Genomic DNA, 21147 nt, shown 5'->3' with positions numbered 1-21147 from the left:
AAATATATAAAAAAGAGGGAGCGGAAGACAAGATGGGGAGAGAAGGGGAAGCACACAAACACAACATTTGAGAGCAAGGAGAAGTGTGGGAGGGAGAGGGCTTGGGGGGAGGAGGCGTGGGAAGTGGGGGGGGGGGGGGGGTATAAAACACAAGGGGACCAAGGACTTCGAGGACAGAAGTTGGTATTTCAAAAAAAAGAAAAAAAAGTGTATGATTTTGGGTGAAATTAGCGGGGGTAGAAAAGATCAAGGTTTTGGATGGGGGAAGATAAGAGATGGTGGTGAACAGCTGTTTTAAAGACCTGGAGGGTGGAGTGGGATTGAAGAGAGTGAGGGAGTTTGTTCCAGAGGCGGGAGAAAAGAGGAATGAAGGAGTGAAGGTGAGCAGAGAGTCTTGATTTTGGCAGTTTAACCATAAGAGGGTTGCAGGCAGATCTTGTGCGACCTGTAGGAATATTTGGGGGACAGAGCCCAGAGAGAGCTGGGGGGGCAAGGCCAGAGAGGAGTCGGTAGAAGACGGATGTGCTGCGCATGGGAGGATATGTTATTTATTTGGCATGGGGGCGGTGTACTTTGAATGTATCTGTACTTGTTTCTTTTTCCTTTTTTGTTTGCAAAGTTGAGGCTCATGGAGAAGTGAGAGAGAGTGAGAGAGTGAGAGAGTGAGAGAGTGAGAGAGTGAGAGAGTGTGAGAGAGAGAGAGAGAGAGAGAGAGAGAGAGAGAGAGAAGAGAGAGAGAGAGCGCACCAACAGCAGGGGTGAGGGACAAAATAGACTGAGACTTGGACAATTAAAGGCTGTGGGGTGGGGGGGGGGGGATGAGGGGTAAGGTAGGCCCGCACGGGGTGGACATGTTGGATACAGAAGCAAACTCCTTTTAAACATTTTGGAAATTTTGTATCGTACAACAATTTGAAAACAAAATATCGACACTGCTTGAAGAAATAGTTGGAGGAGCTTAAAACGGTGATAGTGAGGGAAAGAGATCATTCGTGCTTTCAAAACAAACAATTTTGATATCACAAAGAATCAGTGAGATCCATACAGAGCAGTCACTGACGTCAACCGGTAATTGGCGAAACCAAAAATCAACATGACAAACGCTTCATTTGCTGCCTGTATGGAAGTCACATATAATCAGACAAACATTCATTTTAATTGATCCAGATGACAATGCTGGCAGACATTTATCCAGAAAGAGAAGAAAAATAAAAGAAGGGGGAGAATGGCAAATGCAATACATGCCCCCTACTGGACCCAATGAATGTTCTTGTTCCAAGCATTCGGCAATTGTGAGCCGTGTACAGGAGGTAACATTGTTTTAGGTGTACAAAGCTACAGAATAGGTTGCATTTTCTGTAAATTATCATAATAAAGCAATCTCCCAAGTTTCAGTTCAATACGTTAACCCCAACTGAACTGGGTGATTTTGAGCTTTCCATGACCGATTTCGGCTGTCGATGGCCCGATGAACTTTAAGATTTGCACACGCACAGATCGTCACGTAACGAACGCGAAGGTGAAATTATTTGTTTTATAATATGTTCACCGCTAGACCGCTAGACCCTGGTGTTGGCTTAGCGGCTAGGGTGCCGGCTTAGGATCCTAGGATCCTGGGTTCGAATCCCGGTCGATCGCTGAATTAACGCCAGGGGGGTTGACTCAGCCTGTCATCCTTCCGAGGTCGGCAAATTGAGTACCAGTTCACTGGTAATTCCCTGTTTGTCGTTAAAGGCGGCAAAAAGGGTTGGCGTCAGGAAGGGCATCCGGCCGTAAAACATTGCTTCAAAAAGGGGACCAAAAAACAACAACAACCACGGTTCCCGAAAAAGGCCAACCCCCGCTTGTGGGGAAAAAATGGCCTCTAAAGGTGGTTTTATATATAATATGTTAATTTGTCTAATTATTACCTAATATTGTTCTATACTGATTCAGCATGTCTTAAACAACATGCTAAAGCACTCAGAATAAATTACAGGCCAATTAATTGACACCATCAGTGTCCTAATGCATGTGACCCATATTCACATGTGCTTATTGTACATAAACATGCAAAAATTGCAGTTTTCTAGGACATGACACACAATAATTGTAATGTCACACCTGAACGGTAAATCCGATTTGGACGTATGTGGTATGAAAATGTGCGCAAGACCCTAGAGAAAAAACGTCATGAGGGGAAATTCGAAATCCCTAGCTGTTGCACAAAATTTGTGAAAAATGTCGAGGGGAGGGGGGGTTCCCAGCTCCCCCCTCACCAGTGCAGTTAGGGTTAAAGGGTAAGGGTTAAAAAGAAGGCTGACCCGTGTATAATATGCGATATTTTAGAAGTCCAAGAAGTCCAGTCCAGAAGTCCAGAAAACCACAGGTGTGGACAGACATACAAAGTAGAGAGAGAGAGAGAGACAGACAGACAGGACAGACATACAGAGGGAGAGGGAGAGAGAGAGAGAGACAGACAGGACAGACTGGAAAGACAGGACAGACAGGACAGACAGAGCAAAAGCAAAGCTATTGTCCCCTCCGGTGAACCCGGTAGGGGACTAATAAAAAAAGGGACAGGTACAAGGCAATGGACTATATAACTTTCCGGACTCTTGTGTTTAGTGTCTGAGAATAAATTATACGTCATTGAGGGAGACACCACTAGGGAAACATTTGGATGGAGGAAAGGATCCAGCATGGTTCAGGAATTTGACACAATGAGCCATGCAGCTGCAAAATGAATAGCCAGAGGCCTATTTGCACAACAGTTCCAAAGGAAAGGTTCAAAACATTAAATCTTCATCAGTTTAGTCGTTAAAGTGGGATAATCGAAACGGTGTATTCACCGCAATATTACTGACCGTCGAAAGGAAGCATCAAAGTTTGGGAATTTCTTCAATATAGTAAAACCACATTGTCATGGAGGAGATTGTCATGGGGACCGCAAGGCTAATCTCTGCTCTTGCAGGGAAAATGGCCTTAAAATGCATGTTGTTGTTGTTGTTGTTGTTGTTGTTGTTGTTGTTGTTGTTGTTGTTGTTGTAGTAAAACCACAGGTGGGCAATTCTGAAGTATGGTTTTAAAGTTGTCATGCTGCTCACCTGCATCCAGGCTGTGGAGAAGCTCGAGGCCGCCCTGGCTTCCAGGAGGCACGGCATAGCTTCCGTGAACGTCCACAGCTGAAAAAAAAATTAAGGAAAATGAATTAATCCCATAAAATTACAATCTTCCATTTACTCAAGATCATAAAATGCATACACAACAACACACAACATGCATTTTAAGGCCATTTTCCCTGCTAGAGCGGGGGTTAGCCTTGCGGTCCCCATGACAATCTTCTCCATTTTGCCCTATTTTCTGCATCTCTCCTTGTTAACCCCCTTGCCCGCATTTCTTCTTCCACCATCTTTAGCCAAGTCTTTCTCGGTCTTCCGCGTCCTCTACTTCCTTCTACATTAATTTCCATCACTCTTCTCAACCAGTCACTTTCATCCTTCCTCAATACATGACCAAACCATCTCAACCTGTTCCTCTTCACAGCATCAATCACAGGCAATATTCCCATCATCTTTCGCAATTCATCATTTGTCTTCCTCTCTCTCAACGATACTCCGCACATACATCGAACCATTCGCATTTCCACCCTTCCCAGCCTTCGTTGCTGCTCTACGTTCATTACCCATGTCTCGCTCCCATAAATCATAACACTTCTCACACATGCAGCATACACCTTTCCCTTCAGCTTCAGCGACACTCCCCTCCTCATCAGCACGCCACTCAGTTCCCGAAACCTCTTCCATGCACATCTCACTTGAGCAACCGTTGCCGAGTCTGATCCACCTTTTCCATTCAGCATGTCTCCGAGGTAGCAAAATGTTTTCACACCTTCCAGCTTCACGCCATCTCCAAGATCCAACTCAACATTTCCTCCATCTGCAGCTCCCTCTGTGCACACCTTACATTTGAATGTAGCTGCCACACTGGTAAATGACCCTCTCAGACCACTACATTTTTGATGAACCCACTCAGCGCACATTGTACATTGAATGGAGTTCACTCCGACACCCTTCCTGCACACAGCACATGGCCACTTCCCAGTTCTTTCCACCTCACCACATGCTTTACCACTTGCCATCACCTTCGTCTTTCCGATATTCACCTTCAGACCTTTTGTCTCCATACATTCCATCCACTTGTTCATCTTTTCCTTCAGTCCATCCATACTTTCCGCAATCAACACCAGATCATCTGCATACAACAACTCCCACGGTAAACCCTCCTTTACGTTCTGAGCCAGCACCTCCATCACAGCTACAAATAGTAGTGGACTTAGTACCGACCCCTGATGCACTCCCACCTTCACCTCAAACTCACCACTGTTCCCGTCCTTCATCCTTACAGCTGCGCACGCTCTTTTGTACATTGCCATCACTACTCTGATCAACCATTCCTCCACTCCTAACTTCCTCAATGCCCATGTCAATACTTTGCGTGGAACCCTATCGAATGCTTTCTCCAGATCAACAAACCCAAGAAACAACTTCTTCTTCTTCTCCATGTACTTCTCCTGCAACTGCCTCACAATGAAAAGCGCGTCTGTCGTTCCTCTTCCTGGCATAAATCCAAACTACATTTCGTCGATCTTCACTTTCTTCCTTATCCTCCTCTCCAACACCCTTTCCAATACCTTAATTCCATGCTCCAATAATTTTATCGCTCGGTACGAGCCACACTCCAGAGGGTCACCTTTCCCCTTGTATAGAGGGACGAGGGTACTAAGTTCCCAATCCACTGGAATGCGGCCTTCTTTCACCACCAGATTACAGATCTCTGTCATTCTCTTCACACCCCAACTTCCTGCTGCCTTCAACATATCTCCCACAACTCCCATCGCCCCTCCCGCTTTTCCACTCTTCATTGCTTTTATCGCTTCCCCAACTTCCTTCTCAGTTATCTTCTCTGCCGGTCCTAAAACTGGGTTACTCTCGATGTTGCCATCCCATTCATTCTCTGTATTCAACAGCATTTCCATATATCTTTTCCATCTTCCTTTAATTCCATCTGGGTCGACAACGATTTGTCCCACTTCATCCTTCAAGCAACTCACCCCCATCACATCACATCTCTCTTTCGCTATCTGCTTTGCAATCCTGAATACTGCTTTCTGACCCTCTTCCGAATCCAAGCGTTCTCCAAACATTTTCCTACATGCCTCCTGCGCCTTTGCTACCTCTTTCTTTGCAGCCTTCCTGGCTGCCTTATAACTTTCATGCTCTGCTGTTTCTGCTCCCGTACCCTTCGCCTTCTGCCACTCCTTGAACTTCTTCCTCTTCTCGTCAATCCTCTTTCCAACTTCATCATCCCACCACCATGTTTCCGAGTGCCTCGGTGGTCCTTTTGTCCATCCACATACCTCACCAACGGCTCCCAACAGACTAGCTTTCATTGACATCCAACCACTTTCAAGCTCAACCACATCATCCTCTACCCTACTCAGCCTCTCTTTTAATGCCTCCCTTACTGTCACCTCTTTCAACCTCCACACCTTCATTCTCAGTTGGTACTTCCCCCGCAGAGCTCTCCTTGCACCTTTCACCCTTATGTCGCAGACAACCAAGTGGTGCTGTGAAACAGCCTCCTCCCCCAGGATCACCTTTGTGTCCCGGAGGGTGCCCCCTATCTCGCCTACGCACCATCAGGTAGTCAACGGTTGTCGTCGACCCACCTGACGTGTATGTAACAAGCTTATTATCCTCTTTCTGGAACTGAGTATTACAAATCAACAAATCAGCTCCATCAGCAAACTCCAAAATCCTTTCACCTTCTCCATTTCTCACACCATATCCGTAACCCCCATGAACTCCCTCAAAACCATCCATACTCCATCTCACATGTCCATTCAGGTCTCCTCCTACCACAACAACTTCCTCATCTTTCACGTTTTCCATCAGCTTCTCTATCGCACACCAGAACTTGTCCTTCTCTTCATCGCTCCGACCAACCTGCGGAGCATATCCCGAGATGACGTTCACCAAGAGCTTTCCAATCATCATTTTCACCATCATCAACCTATCAATCACTCTAGTCACACTCACCACACTGTCTACAAACTCCTCAGAAAACAGGACACCAACACCATTCACACCCTCCAGGCACCCTTGCCACACAAACTTGTATTTCTGTCCGTGCCTACCCTTCACCATTCTCACACCACTTCCCTTCCATCTCGTCTCCTGCACACAACATATGTCCACTCTTCTTCTGACCAATACTTCCACCACTTCTCCTGATCTCCCTGTCATTGTCCCTACATTCCATGTCCCAAACCTCAGAAACCGATCTCCACTTCGGGCTGCACCCTGCCCATATGTACTTGTAATTGTCATGGTTCTCTTTTTGAGGCAATGTTTTTATGGCCGGATGCCCTTACTGACGCCAACCCTCTTAGTCGTCTCTTACGACACGCAGGGATATGGTGTACCCTTTTCTGACCAGGGTACACACTGGGAAACGTTTAAAACATGGAAATTCTGGGGGGGGGGGGGGGGGGGGGGAGGGGGAGGGCGGCGTCAGCATCACGGCTGTGGTTTAAACATATTCCAACAATATCCAAACAGAACCATGAAAACCATGAAAAACAATTTGGGAAAAGTCTCCAAGCGAGAACGTGGATTTGAGAAAGAAGAAGCAGAGGCGGAAGAAAAACGAGATACAGGGGCCGGGGCACAAGTCGAGACGAGGAGGAGAGCGAACAAGCACGTGTCCGGGAGGAGAGAAATAATCAATATAGAATTCTTTGTCTATCCGTTTATTTTTATTTATTTTTATTTTTTTTTGTATACAAGATCGAGGCTCGTGAAAGAGCGAACATTAATCACACAGAAAGACAAACAGACACACAAAACAAATAATATCGGGAGCGGTAGACAAGATGGGGAGAGAGGGGGAAGGACACAAACACAACATTTGAGAGCAGGGACCGAGAGACATGGAGACATCGAGAGAACTGTGGGAGGGAGAGGGCTTTGGGGAGGAGGCATGGGAAGGGGGGGGGTGGGGTGGGAGAGGTATAAAACATATGGACACTGCCAAGACTTCCAGGAAAGAAGTTGGAATTTCAAACAAGGTGGATCTGGGGTGAATTCGTGGGGGTAAAAAAGATCAAGGTTTTGGATGGGGGAAGATAAGAGATGGTGGTGAACAGCTGTTTTGAAGACCTGGAGGGAGGAGTGTGATTGAAGTGAGTGTGGGAGTTTGTTCCAGAGGCGGGAGAAAAGAGGAATGAAAGAGTGAAGGTGAGCAGAGAGCCGAGATTTCGGCAATTTAGCCATCAGAGGGTGGCTGGCAGATCTTGTGCGACCTGTAGGAATATTTGGGGGACAGAGCACAGAGAGAGCTGGGGGAGCAAGGCCGGAGAGGAGTCGGTAGAAGACAGAAAGACCACCTACCTGCCTGCGGTGAGTGAGTGAAAGGCCCTCAGAGATAGCTTCATCGCGGGAGATTCCAATGATTCTGAAAGCTTTAGATTCAACAGCGTGAAGCCGAGCCAGGTGTGAGGCAGGAGCACCAGCCCATAGGGGAGAACAGTATTCCATTGAGCTGCGGATGAAAGCCTTGTATGTGGTGAGGAGCTCAGGTGTGCCTAGGAAGGACTTCGCACGACGGAGGATGCCCAGTCGGCGACTGGCTTTGGAGGCCAGCTTGGAAATGTGGTTTTCCCAAGAAAGATCATGGCAGATGGTGAGACCCAAAAGCTTGAGCGACAGAACTTCTTGGAGAGGATTGTTGAGAAAGTAGATGGGAGGGTTGCCCAGTCGATCTTTTCGGAGAGACATAGTAAGAGTGTGAGATTTGTCAGGATTGAAAGACATGTTCCACATGTTTGACCAGTCTGTGATTTTGTCCAGGTCTTCAGAGAGTGAGGAGGCTGCAGTGAGGAGGTTTGTCCTGTTTTAAAAAATGCCGGACAAAGGGTAAGATGCCCGCGAGAGGCAGGGGGGAGAAAAGAAAATCAAAGAAACAAGCAAATACTATGAAGGAAAGAACTTACACTCACAAAACACCGACGGGGGGAGGGGAGCCCGGAAAGACCAGGCCGCGCACGACGCGCGAATAAAAAACGACCAATCACACACAAATCCGCAACAACCACAAAACCAAAACTAAACAGAAACACACAACAACACACACACAACAAAACAACCAGCGGAAACCCGACAAAGACACGAATGGGAAAACACTCAAACTTCGATGCCGTGGAGAGATCGAAGCAAGCCTCGTCGCCCTAGGGACCGGAAGTGACTTCTAGATCATAAAATGCATAATTGACCTAATTATAGTCAAGGTACGGCCAATCATACTGCCCAATCATTTTTTACTTTTCAAACATTTCAACCAAGAGGAAGTACATACCTTACTTTCTCCCTCATGTAAAACTTTTCTTGCAAGTCACAAAACAAGGCAAACTAGATGGTATTCATAGAATACTTACCCTGCGCAGTCAACTTGTTGTGAGCCAACTCTTGTTTTTGAACATTTTTTTTTCTTTGATCCAATATGGCTGCCAGACCACGTGAGCGATGACATCATAAATTGATATTCTCCAATATAATTGTTGCATAGATCACGCTCAATACATTTCAAACTGATCAGACTAAGCATTGTCCCTGTCGAATTATGACGTCATAATTATGGCACCAATGACGTCATCGTTAAAAACACCTATTCCCCATATGGAGTTCTTTACAATGAGCCATGTTTCAATTTTTTCCAAGCAGCGGTTTAAGAGATATAGTGGTGCAACATTTTTCGGTTTTTCCAAGATAGCGCCTGTACCACATGACCGATGACGTCATGATTATCATTAAAATATTCTAAAGGAGGAGGCGCTCCTATGGTGAAAATTGTGTGTCCATCAGACCAACCATTGCTGAAAAAAAATTCATAATGATCGGATGGATAAGTGTTGTATTTGTCAAATTATGACGTCATAACGAAGGCACTGATGACATCATCATCAACATATCTTATTCCCCATGGGGAGTAGTTGACAATGAGCCAGGTCTCAATTTTTTCCATGGAGTGGTTTCAGAGATATAGAGGTGCGAAGTTTTTCCAAGATGGAGCCTGTATCACGTGATTTATGACGTCATGATTATCATTAAAAAATTCTACAGGCGAAGGCGCTTCTATGGTAAAATTTCCTGTCAATAGGAACCAACGGTTGCCAAGAAAATGAATTTTTAAAATGCAGACACATACGACACACGGCACACACACGGCACATGGCACACGTATGCAACTGAATGCTTCACCCTGCTTTTCGCTTCGCGAGCGCAGGGTAATAAAACACTCCATGAGGGAGACAACAACTACTACTATTTTAATTGTCCCGATTAATTCCACCCAATTTTTGTGGGGTCAACTTCATAAATTGTTGCTCTCGATAACCTACACAAAGATACGCAAAGTATTGACATGGGCATTGAGGAAGTTAGGAGTGGAGGAATGGTTGATCAGAGAAGTGATGGCAATGTACAAAAGAGCACGCACAGCTGTAAGGACGAAGGACGGGAACAGTGGTGAGTTTGAGGTGAAGGTGGGAGTGCATCAGGGGTCGGTACTAAGTCCACTACTATTTGTAGCTGTGATGGAGGTGCTGGCTCAGAACGTAAAGGAGGGTTTACCATGGGAGTTGTTGTATGCAGATGATCTGGTGTTGATTGCGGAAAGTATGGATGGACTGAAGGAAAAGATGAACAAGTGGAAGGAATGTATGGAGACAAAAGGTCTGAAGGTGACTATCGGAAAGACGAAGGTGATGGCAAGTGGTAAAGCATGTGGTGAGGTGGAAAGAACTGGGAAGTGGCCGTGTGCTGTGTGCAGGAAGGGTGTCGGAGTGAACTCCATTCAATGTACAATGTGCGCTGAGTGGGTTCATCAAAAATGTAGTGGTCTGAGAGGGTCATTTACCAGTGTGGCAGCTACATTCAAATGTAAGGTGTGCACAGAGGGAGTTGCAGATGGAGGAAATGTTGAGTTGGATCTTGGAGACGGAGTGAATCTGGAAGGTGTGAAAACATTTTGCTACCTCGGAGACATGCTGAATGGAGAAGGTGGATCAGACTCGGCAACGGTTGCTCGAGTGAGATGTGCATGGAAGAAGTTTCGGGAACTGAGTGGTGTGCTGATGAGGAGAGTGTCGCTGAAGCTGAAGGGAAAGGTGTATGCTGCATGTGTGAGAAGTGTTATGATTTATGGGAGCGAGACATGGGTAATGAACGTAGAGCAGCAACGAAGGCTGGAAAGGGTGGAAATGCGAATGGTTCGATGGATGTGCGGAGTATCGTTGAGAGAGAGAGGAAGACAAATGATGAATTGCGAAAGATGATGGGAATATTGCCTGTGATTGATGCTGTGAAGAGGAACAGGTTGAGATGGTTTGGTCATGTGTTGAGGAAGGATGAAAGTGACTGAGTTGAGAAGAGTGATGGAAATTAATGTAGAAGGAAGTAGAGGACGGGGAAGACCGAGAAAGACTTGGCTAAAGATGGTGGAAGAAGAAATGCGGGCAAGGGGGTTAACAAGGAGAGATGCAGAAAATAGGGCAAAATGGAGAAGATTGCCATGGTCATGGGGAAGATTGTCATGTCACCGCAAGGCTAACCGCCGCTCTAGCAGGGAAAATGGCCTTAAAATGCATGTTGTTGATAACCCACGATCCTCAGCATCCTCTCTGTGCATCCCTACTTACCCCAAATCCCTCTCCACCACCTCAATTTTGTTCTGCCCCTTCACCTCCAGCTAACTGTAGTCATATCAAAGGCTTGCCTGGCCATACAGTCTTGTCCCTCCTGATCACATGCACAAACCAACACGGATGTGCCTCCGATGCCTTTTTTGCTATTATTACTTACTCCTGCCCACCTCCAGATATGCTCATTACTCTATCTTTCCTTCAGAAATCCCTACCAACGTTCTCAGGAATTGCATCTCCAGCCTGTGCTGTAATCTCTCCTCTTCCACTCTCAAGGACCAAGCCTATGCTCCACACAGGTCTTCAATTCAATTCAATTCAATTCGGTTTTATTAGAATAAAGAAAAAAATGTACATGACTGTAGTCCAAGGACTAATAATGCAAAGTTTACAACATAAATAATTTCACATAGTAACAAATACAAGATACAGATAGAAATAGAAAAAAACATCTATTTGCATTGGTGAATCAATCAAAACAAAAAAAAAATCATCCCTTATCTTGTCCTCTTCTCCCTCTCTACACACAAACACACACACACTAATGGAGGTGGATACTTCAAGACCTGGTAGGTCTCCATTCCATCTCCTGAAACCCACCCATGTGTGGGGATAGCGGGCAACTTGCACATGCACACACACGCTCAAACATATATACACACAAAGGTGGATGGATACTTTGAGACCTGATAGAGCTCCGTTCCACCTTGTGAAACCCGTGTATGGAGATAACCAACAATGCATGCGAGCGAACACACCCCCTCTCCGCTATCTTGGAAAAATGAGAACCAGTTACTGGGAAATAAGCCATTCGAGTATCCTGCATTGAAGCTGCGACCCGTACTCAGACTCTTACATCAACGCCAAATTCACCCCCATTTCACCCCCATTTTCACCACATTCCCCAGTTTTCACTGAACAGTTTTCACTGTTCAATTTAAAAGTGCTTAAACTTTCCTTCCACCTTTTGCCCTGTTCATGTGACTCGTGGTTGTCCCTCTAGGCCCTCTCCCCGTTGGTATTTTTGTGAATATGATTGTTCTTCACGGTTCTGTTTAAATATGTTTAAACTTTGCCCTGCAGTGTTTTATTCAGTGGTCCCTCCTCCGGTATGATAGACCTGAGCCTCGTCCTGGAGGTGGGGTCGCTATCTTTATCAAAAACTCTCTTCCTCACTCTCCTTGCACTGCCCTCTCTCCAACCCACCCCCAGGAGTACCTGTGGCTACGGCTTCCTCTCCGCTCCCACCTTTTGTTCATATGTGTTCTGTACCGTCCTCCATAACAGTGATGACTCCATTTACATTTCGCTGTCTGACAACATGGACCAACTTCTATCAACTCATCCCAACTCTCTCTTCCTCATATGTGGCGACTTCAACTGTCATCATGCCAGCTGGCTGGGTGTGGGTTCCTCTCTCACCAGTCATGGCACCTCAGCAAAGGACTTCTGCGACTCATTGGGACTGACACAATCTGTCAATTTCCCAACCCGCATCTCAGTCAATGGAGTATCTTCTCTTCTAGACTTGATTATGACAAACTTCCCTGCAAATGTCTGCTGCTCTTCTTCTGCTCCAATCGGTTCTTCTGATCATGTGCATGTTAAAGTGGACATCTCTCTGGCCATTCTCAGAGAGCCTCCTCAGCACCGACGAGTCTGGCATTTCACTCAGGCTGACTGGCATGGTCTGCAAGCAGCCATCAATCATCTGGACTGGTCTCCCATCTCTACTGCCTCTGACATCAATTTTTCCTGGGAATTCTGCCAAAGCAAACTGCTCTCTCTCATGCACAGATTTATCCCATCTTGTCTTCAGTTGTCTTACCCTTCCTCCCGTCCATGGTACACTGAATCTTGTGGTGAGGCAGTTGCCCTGAAACAACTTGCCTTTGCCTCTTGGAAGGCTAATCCAACTGAAGGCATTCTCAGTTCCTTCCACCAAGCTCGGAACAAGTGTGTGTCTACCCTCAGGAGTGCCAGGAAGCACTATCTCTCCACACTCAAGAATGAACTCTCAAACCTGTCTCCTTCCTCCAAATCCTGGTGGCATCTGGTTAAATCCGTTTCTGGTGTTTGTCCCCCTCCATCCCCTCCCTTACCTCAAATGGCTACAAAGTTGACACCGCACGTGACAAAGCCGAATGCCTCAACTCTGTGTTTGCCTCAAAATCTTGTGTCCCAAACCCATCTCTCTCTGTTCCCACCTTACCCAGTGGAACCCAACTGCTCCTGGACTCTGTGTCCTTCTCTCCTGACAAGGTGGAGAAGTTTTTTATCAAACTCGACTCTGATTCTGCAACTGGACCAGACGGCATCAGCCCACGGGTCATAAAATCCTGCTCCGACGCTCTATCTCGCCCTCTCTCTGTTCTTTTCACCCTCTCTTTTGCTCAAGGCCATCTGCCAGCATCTTGGAAATCAGCAAACATTACCGCTTTACACAAAAAAGGTGCAAAAACAGATCCTTGCAACTACAGACCAATCAGCCTGCTCCCAATTATCAGCAAAGTCATAAAATCCATCATTGCTTCGGATATCAAATCCTTCCTCTTCTCCAATGGCTTGATCTCCGATCATCAATTTGGATTCAGACCAGGTCATTCTACTCTGGAAATGTTGCTTCTGCTGTCTCAACAATGGATGGAGGTCCTCAATGCCAAACAGGGATTTCAGAGCTGTCTCCCTTGACATATCACGTGCCTTCGATACGGTCTGGCACCCAGCTCTGCTCACCAAACTCTCCTCCGATGGTATGCATGGAAATCTCCACGCATGGCTTGCGGACTTCCTCTCTGGTCGTAGTCAACGTGTGGCCCTGAATGGATTTCTCTCATCTCCCCTTCCTGTTCTGGCTGGAGTTCCCCAAGGGAGTGTTATGGGCCCTGTGCTAATTCTTGTCTTCCTCAATGATCTCTCTGACTCTCTGGAAAATCCTCTCTATCTCTTTGCTGATGACTCCACTCTCTGCCGCTCCATTCCTCATCCCTCAGATCGGCAGTCTGCAGCCTCCTCATTCTCTGCAGACCTGGACAAAATCACAGACTGGTCAAACAAGTGGAACATGTCTTTCAATCCTGACAAATCTCACACTCTTACTATGTCTCGCTGAAAAGACCGACTGGAAAAACCTCCCATCTACTTTCTCAACAATCCTCTCCAAGAAGTTCTGTCGCTCAAGTTTTTGGGTCTCACTATCTGCCATGATCTTTCTTGGGAAAACCACATTTCCAAGCTGGCCGCCAAAGCCAGTCGCCGACTGGGCATCCTCCGTCGTGTGAAGTCATTCCTTGGCACACCTCAGCTCCTCACCACATACAAGGCTTTTATCTGGAGCTCAATGGAATACTGTTCCCCCCTCTGGGCCGGTGTGCCTGCCTCACACCTAGCTCGGCTTCACGCTGTTGAAACCAAAGCTTTCAGAATCATTGGAATCTCCTGCGATGAAGCTAATTCCGAGGGCCTTTCACTCACTCAACGCAGGCAGGTTGGTGGTCTTTCTGTCTTCTACCGACTCCTCTCTGGCCTTGCTCCCCCAGCTCTCTCTGTACTCTGTCCCCCTAATATTCCTACAGGTCGCACAAGATCTGCCAGCAACCCTCTTATGATTAAACTGCCAAAATCTAGGCTCTCTGCTCACCTTCACTCTTTCATTCCCCTTTTCTCCCGCCTCTGGAACAAACTCCCCCACTCCCTTCAATCCGACTCCTCCCCCCAGGTCTTTAAAACATCTGTTCACTACCATCTCTTATCTTCCCCCATCCAAAACCTTGATATTTTCTACCCCCACTAATTCACCCCAGATACACTTTTTTGAAATTCCAACTTCTTTCCTGGAAGTCCTTGCAATGTCCATATGTTTTATACCTCTCCCACCTCCCCCCAAGTCCTCTCCCTCCCACAGTTCTCTCGATGTCCCTGCTCTCAAATGTTGTGTTTTTGTCCTTTCCCCTCTCTCCCCATCTTGTCTACCGCTCCCCTAATTTTGTGTTTTATGTGTCGGTTTGACTTTTTGTGTGATTAATGTTCGCTCTTTCACGAGCCTCGATCTTGTATACAAAAAAAAAAAAAAAAAAATCGTCAGAAAACATTTTCCAAGATAACATTTCCTGTTCTCACTCAATCACTCACTCAACACAACCTTCATCACCACAAACGGAAGAGGAGTAGGAGTTGAAGCTTGGTGAAGAGCTACGTTTATGTAAAAATTCCTCGCAACAACTATTCTTAGTGTTACCTGAAGTGTTAGCCTATTCAACTACCCAAGCCAGTCTTTCATCTCAACTACCCAAGCCAGTCTTTCATCTCAACTACCCAAGCCAGTCTTTCATCTCAACTACCCAAGCCAGTCTTTCATCTCAACTACCCAAGCCAGTCTTTCATCTCAACTACCTAAGCCAGTCTTTCATCTCAACTACCCAAGCCAGTCTTTCATCTCAACTACCCAAGCCAGTCTTTCATCTCAACTACCCAAGCCAGTCTTTCATCTCAACTACCTAAGCCAGTCTTTCATCTCAACTACCCAAGCCAGTCTTTCATCTCAACTACCCAAGCCAGTCTTTCATCTCAACTACCCAAGCCAGTCTTTCATCTCAACTACCCAAGCCAGTCTTTCATCTCAACTACCCAAGCCAGTCTTTCATCTCAACTACCCAAGCCAGTCTTTCATCTAAACTACCCAAGCCAGTCTTTCATCTCAACCACCCAAGCCAGTCTTTCATCTCAACTACCCAAGCCAGTCTTTCATCTCAACTACCCAAGCCAGTCTTTCATCTCAACTACCCAAGCCAGTCTTTCATCTCAACTACCCAAGCCAGACCCCGTTCTTCCCTGCACAACAATAAACCCATAAACCACCCTCCCTAAGAATCCCATCACATCATTTTTCCAGATCCACAAACCTACCACATAACTTATACAGTTCCCTTCCAAAAAATTCTCCTGTGTCTGCTTAAGAACGAGGATAGCATCTGTTGTTCCTTTACCTGGCGAAAACCCAAACTGCATCCCATCAATCACCGCAAACTGTGTCAGGCAAGCATTCACCTTCCTATCCGATACTCCATCAGCATGTTACACCTGTAATTCCCACACTCAGCAGCATCTCTGATATTCTTGTCGATAGCCACCAAGTAACTCTCCTCCCAATCCCTCGGTATTCCCTCACAGATCGTAACCAAAAACTGCCAAAGAACAATCCACTCCTCCATCCACTAATCCCTTAATAATCATGGCGCACTATCTTTCCCTATCTCAGTGTGCCCTGAAGCTGCCACAACCTCCTCATACTCTGTGCCTCTTGCTGATATCCCCACAAGCGTGGGTTTCAGGAGCCAGCCACATGGCCTTGCACATTGCTGACCTCTCATAGTAAGTACATCCCTACCATTATCCAAATTCAACAGTTCCTTTAAATGTCCTTTCCTAGCCTGGTGTTGGCTTAGCGGTTAGGGTGCTGGCTTGGGATCCGAGGATCCTGGGTTCGAATCCCGGTCGATCGCCGAATTAATGCCAGGGGGGTTGACTCAGCCTGTCATCCTTCCGAGGTCGGCAAATTGAGTACCAGTTCACTGATAATTCCCTGTTTGTCACAAGAGGCGACTAACAGGCTTGCAGGAAGGGCATGCGGCCATAAAACATTGCTTCAAAAAAGGGACCATGGTGCCCGAAAAAGGCCAACCCCTGCTCTGCGCGGAAAAATGGCCTCGAAAGGTGGTTCTTTAAATGTCCTTTCCTCCCCACCCCACCACTCCTCCACTCACCCCCACCCCCACCCCCCATACCTTCTCCTGCGCCCCCCCCCCCCTGCCTGTGACATTGCCATTCCTTAAAGGCCTTTCTATTTTACCCGATTAGCTCCTGAAACTCTGAGTTCCACCACCACAACTCCAGCATTTTGGCCCTCCCTCCTTTATTTTACCATATACCTTCGCTGAAGGCTGTTGAGTTCCAGTTCTGGATTCGAGCGTGACGTTCGCTCATGCGTGTGTGTCTCCTTGCAGTTCATCAAAACTAAGTTTTCCGCAACAGATCCATCGTGTCTTTCTGTTATTGTTTCATCCCTGTGTTGCTGGTTGTGTTTTTCTCCAGTTTTCCATATTTTACTGTACTTTGTTGTGGTATAATGTCAAACGTGTGTCCCTCTAAGGGTCTGGCCTACTACACTAGGTCTCAATGAGGGGATGCACCAATTCTGTCTTAGCTCTGATGTGTCCCTCGTTCCACCTTCTTTATCCAAAGTGTTTTCCTTTCATGCTCCACAACTTTAGTTGATTTTTTTTTTTTTTACTCAATAAAGTCACGAAGTCATTCTGCCATTTATTTCCTTCCTTTGTCATTCCTCCTCATGGAATTTGTTTCTTACGATAAAATCTTTTAATAACATTTAAAATATAACCTCTCATTTCACAACTCGCGTGATATCTGTACTCTTGTATCTGAATTGGGAATCATGAGAAGTCCAGTCGCTGCAGGGGATCCCCGCACAAGATAATTATCAACTCTCCTTCTTGTCCATCAACGTGTCAAATCTCTCCATGTCAGTAACAGTAACACTAACACACACACACACACACTAACACACACACACACACACACACACACACACACAAACACACACACACACACACAAACACACACACACACACACACACACACCTCGTTACCTACACGCCCACGTCCTCATAAACCCCACCCCTTCTCTGTGTTCCCTTCTTCAAGATCCATAGACCTGATGACCCCCTTTATGCTTCCCCCTAATCCCACACCTCATCTTCCCACTCGGCCCACCCCCTACCCAATTACCCTCATCTCCCCACCATCCACCCCATCTTTCTCAGCTCCCCCCTTGTATCGCCCCCTCTGCAAGTTCCCCCACACATTCCCCAAGCTCCCCACACATTCTCCAATCTCACCCACCCCTTCTCACACATTCCTGCACTCTGTCAACAGCGCGTCCTCCCATGCCCCGAACTGTGTGCACTCAAACATCCGAGGCCTCCTTTCCAACCAGAAAGATCTCTCAATCCAGGCCATTGCTGATAAACCGGATATCATCTGTTTAACAGAATCCTTCATCACACAGGATGTCCGTGACTTTTTAGTGTCTCTCCCTGGCTGTTGTCTCCTTCAGTTTGATGGGCCCAACCCCTATTCTGACAGAAAAGTTGCACTTTGCATCCAAAACGCCATTTATCTTCGTCCGTATATTGCTCTTACACCTAAACCCCTCCAGGAGTACCTTTGGTTGCAGCCCTCCATTACAACATCTTGTTCCTTTGTGTGTTGTACCATCCTTCTGCCAGTGAAGATTCCATTTCAACTTGGACAAACCCTTCAGGAACCCATCCCAACTCCCTCTTCCTCAATATGGTGATTCAAACTGCCACCATGCCAATTGGCTGAATGTTGGTAGTTCTCTCACCAGCCTTTGCACAGCAGCTAAAGGACTTCTGAGACTACCTGGGCCTGACTCAATCCATAAACATTCTGACCTGGATTTCTGCCAAAAGAAAATCCTCCATTCTGGACTTGGAAATGACATACTTTCCTGCTAATGTATCCTCTCGTCCTCTGCTCCAATTGGTTTGTCTGATCACGTGCTTGTGACGGTCAACATCTCTCTGTGTGTCGTGTGTGTCGTGTGTGTGTGTGTGTGTGTGTGTGTGTGTGTGTGTGTGTGTGTGTGTGTGTGTGTGTGTGTGTGTGTGTGTGTCTCTCGCTCGCTCTCTCTCTCTCTCTCTCTCTCTCTCTCTCTCAATATTTTCAAAGTCGTCTCAATATCAGCATAGGCAAGCCTGGCAGAAATGATTTTGCAGGAGCAAACCACATATCTAAGTGAGTAACCAAAGCTAGTTGCCGACTAAGCATCCTCCATCGTGCAAAGTCTTTCCTTGACGCATCTGATCCAGTTTACAGTGCCTTGAATCCTTAGGCAAAAGGCCTTGCATAAATAAAATTATTATTACTATTTGAACATTTATCTACCTACAAGGCCTTCCTCCACAGCTTGATGGAGTACTGCTATCCCCCCTGGGCAGTCATCCCTGCCTCACACCTTGCTCAGCTTAATGAAATTAAAACCAAGGACTTCAAATATAATTGCAATCTCCCGTGATGAAGCCGAGTCTCTGGCGCTATCATTTTAACATCGCAGACAGGTTAGTGGTCTCTGTCTTGTACCACTTTACCACCTCCTTTCCGGTCTTCCACCCTCTGACATGTCCATACACCATCTCTGCTGCCCCCCATACACCATGTCCATACACCATCTCTGCCCCCCCCCCCCACCCCCTCAGTTTCTGCAAGGCATAAAATGATTTGCCAGTAACCCAGCTTTTTCCCTACCTGTGTAACCAACTCCTTCCATTTCTTCAATCTCATCCTTTCTTCCAGGCCCTCAAGACAGCTGAAAACCACTATCACAGATCATTCTCCATCCACATCTATGATTTTTTTTTTTTTTTTTTGGATACAAGATCGAGGCTCGTGTAAAAGCTAACATTGATCACAAAAAGACAAATTGACATAAAACATATGATAAAGGGAGCAGGAGAAAAGATGGGGAGAGAGAGGGAAGCACAAGTACAACATTTGAGAGCAGGGACCTCGGAAGATCTGTGGGAGGGAGAGGGCTTGGGGGGAGGAGGAACAGGAAGGGGGGGGGGGGGTGAGAGATGTAAAAAAACAAAACACATGGATACTGCTAGGACTTCCAGGGAAGAAGTCGGTATTTCAAAAAAGTGGATCTGGGGTGAATTAACGGGGGTAGAAAATATCAAGGTTTTGGATGGGGGAAGATAAGAGATGGTGGTGAACAGCTGTTTTAAAGACCTGGAGGGAGGAGTGGGATTGAAGAGAGTGAGGGAGTTTGTTCCAGAGGCAGGATTAAAGAGGGATGAAAGAGTGAAGGTGAATAGAGAGTCTTGGTTTTGGCAGATTAACCAGAAGAGGGTTGCTGGCAGATCTTGTGCGACCTGTAGGAATATTTGGGGGACAGAGCACAGACAGAGCTGGGGGAGCAAGGCCGGAGAGGAGTCGGAAGAAGATAGAAAGACCACCATCCTGCCTGCGGTGAGTGAGTGAAAGGCCCTCGGCGTTAGCTTCATCGCGCGAGATTCCAATGATTCTGAAAGCTTGGGTTTCAGCAGCGTGAAGCCGAGCTAGGTGTGAGGCAGGAGCACCGGCCCAGAGGGGAGAACAGTATTCCATTGAGCTGCGGATGAAAACCTTGTATGTGGTGAGGAGCTCAGGTGTACCAAAGAAGGACTTCGCAGGACGGATGATGCCCAGTCGGCGACTGGCTTTGGAGGCCAGCTTGGAAATTTGGTTTTCCCAGGAAAGATCATGGCAGATAGTGAGACCCAAAAGCTTGAGTGACAGAACTTCTTGGAGAGGATTGTTGAGAATGTAGATGGGAGGGTTGTCCAGTCAGTCTTTCCAGAAAGACATAGTAAGAGTGTGAGATTTGTCAGGATTGAAAGACATGTTCCACTTGTTTGACCAGTCTGTGATTTTGTCCAAGTCTGCAAAGAGTGAGGAGGCTGCGGACTGCCGATCTGAGGGATGAGGTATGTAGCGGCAGAGAGTGGAGTCATCAGCAAAGAGATAGAGAGGATTTTCCAGAGAGTCGGAGAGATCATTGATTAAGACCCAGAAAAGCACAGGGCCCAGAATACTGCCTTGGGGAACTCCAGCCTGAACAGGAAGGGGAGATGAGAGAAACCCATTCAGGGCCACACGTTGACTACGACCAGAGAGGAAGTCCGCAAGCCATGCGTGGAGATTTCCATGGATACCATGAAAAAAAAAAATTGTGCGCTGTAGCGTTAAGATTTCCTTTCACTGGAAATAAGGGGCCTAGCCCGAACCATGAAAAACAACCTGACCATTATTCCTCCTCCACCAAACGTTGCAGTTGGCACTATGCATTCGGGCAGGTAGAGTTCTCCTGGCATCCGCCAAACCCAAATTCGTCCGTCGGACTGCCAGGAGGTAAAGCATGATTCATTACTCCAGAGAACGCATTTCCACTGCTCCAGAGTCCAATGGCGGCGAGCTTTACACCACTCCGGCTGACACTTTGCATTGCTACACCCATTAACCCTCCCCAAGCCCACCTCTTTTCAGATTTCCAGTTTTTTCTTCCACGTTTGTGATTACGTGTTTGTAGGGGTATCCGTCTTGTTCACACCTTGTGCCCTTGCTCTCATGCTTCCCAATGTCCCTTATTTTTCTAAGCCTCCCTCTATTTTGTACCCCACTCCTCACCGTTTCTCTTTCTATTGCTATTGCTGCTCTGCTTCATCCCGATCCATTCTATGTTCTCGCTTCTCCACGGGCCTTGACATTATATGAAAAATAAATGCCTTCACATACATTCGCTGAATGTCCCAAATAAAGTCTCC

The 21147-nt window shown here is 46.6% G+C and overlaps 1 protein-coding gene across 1 annotated transcript in view; it reads right to left on the bottom strand.

Annotated features, from left to right (window-relative positions):
- Positions 1-21147, bottom strand: part of LOC137422500 (phosphatidylinositol 3-kinase regulatory subunit gamma) — a 304184-nt gene that overhangs the window by 190374 nt on the left and 92663 nt on the right. Inside the window, 1 exon segment of the mRNA XM_068109241.2 lies at positions 3087-3164. Coding sequence (XP_067965342.2) covers positions 3087-3164 — 78 coding nt within the window.

This window comes from Myxine glutinosa, chromosome 1 (genome assembly GCF_964187855.1).
Source record: "Myxine glutinosa chromosome 1, kmMyxGlut1.1, whole genome shotgun sequence".
Lineage (NCBI taxonomy): Eukaryota > Metazoa > Chordata > Myxini > Myxiniformes > Myxinidae > Myxine > Myxine glutinosa.
Note: the sequence above shows the minus strand (reverse complement) of the source record. Positions and strands in the feature narration are given on the sequence as shown.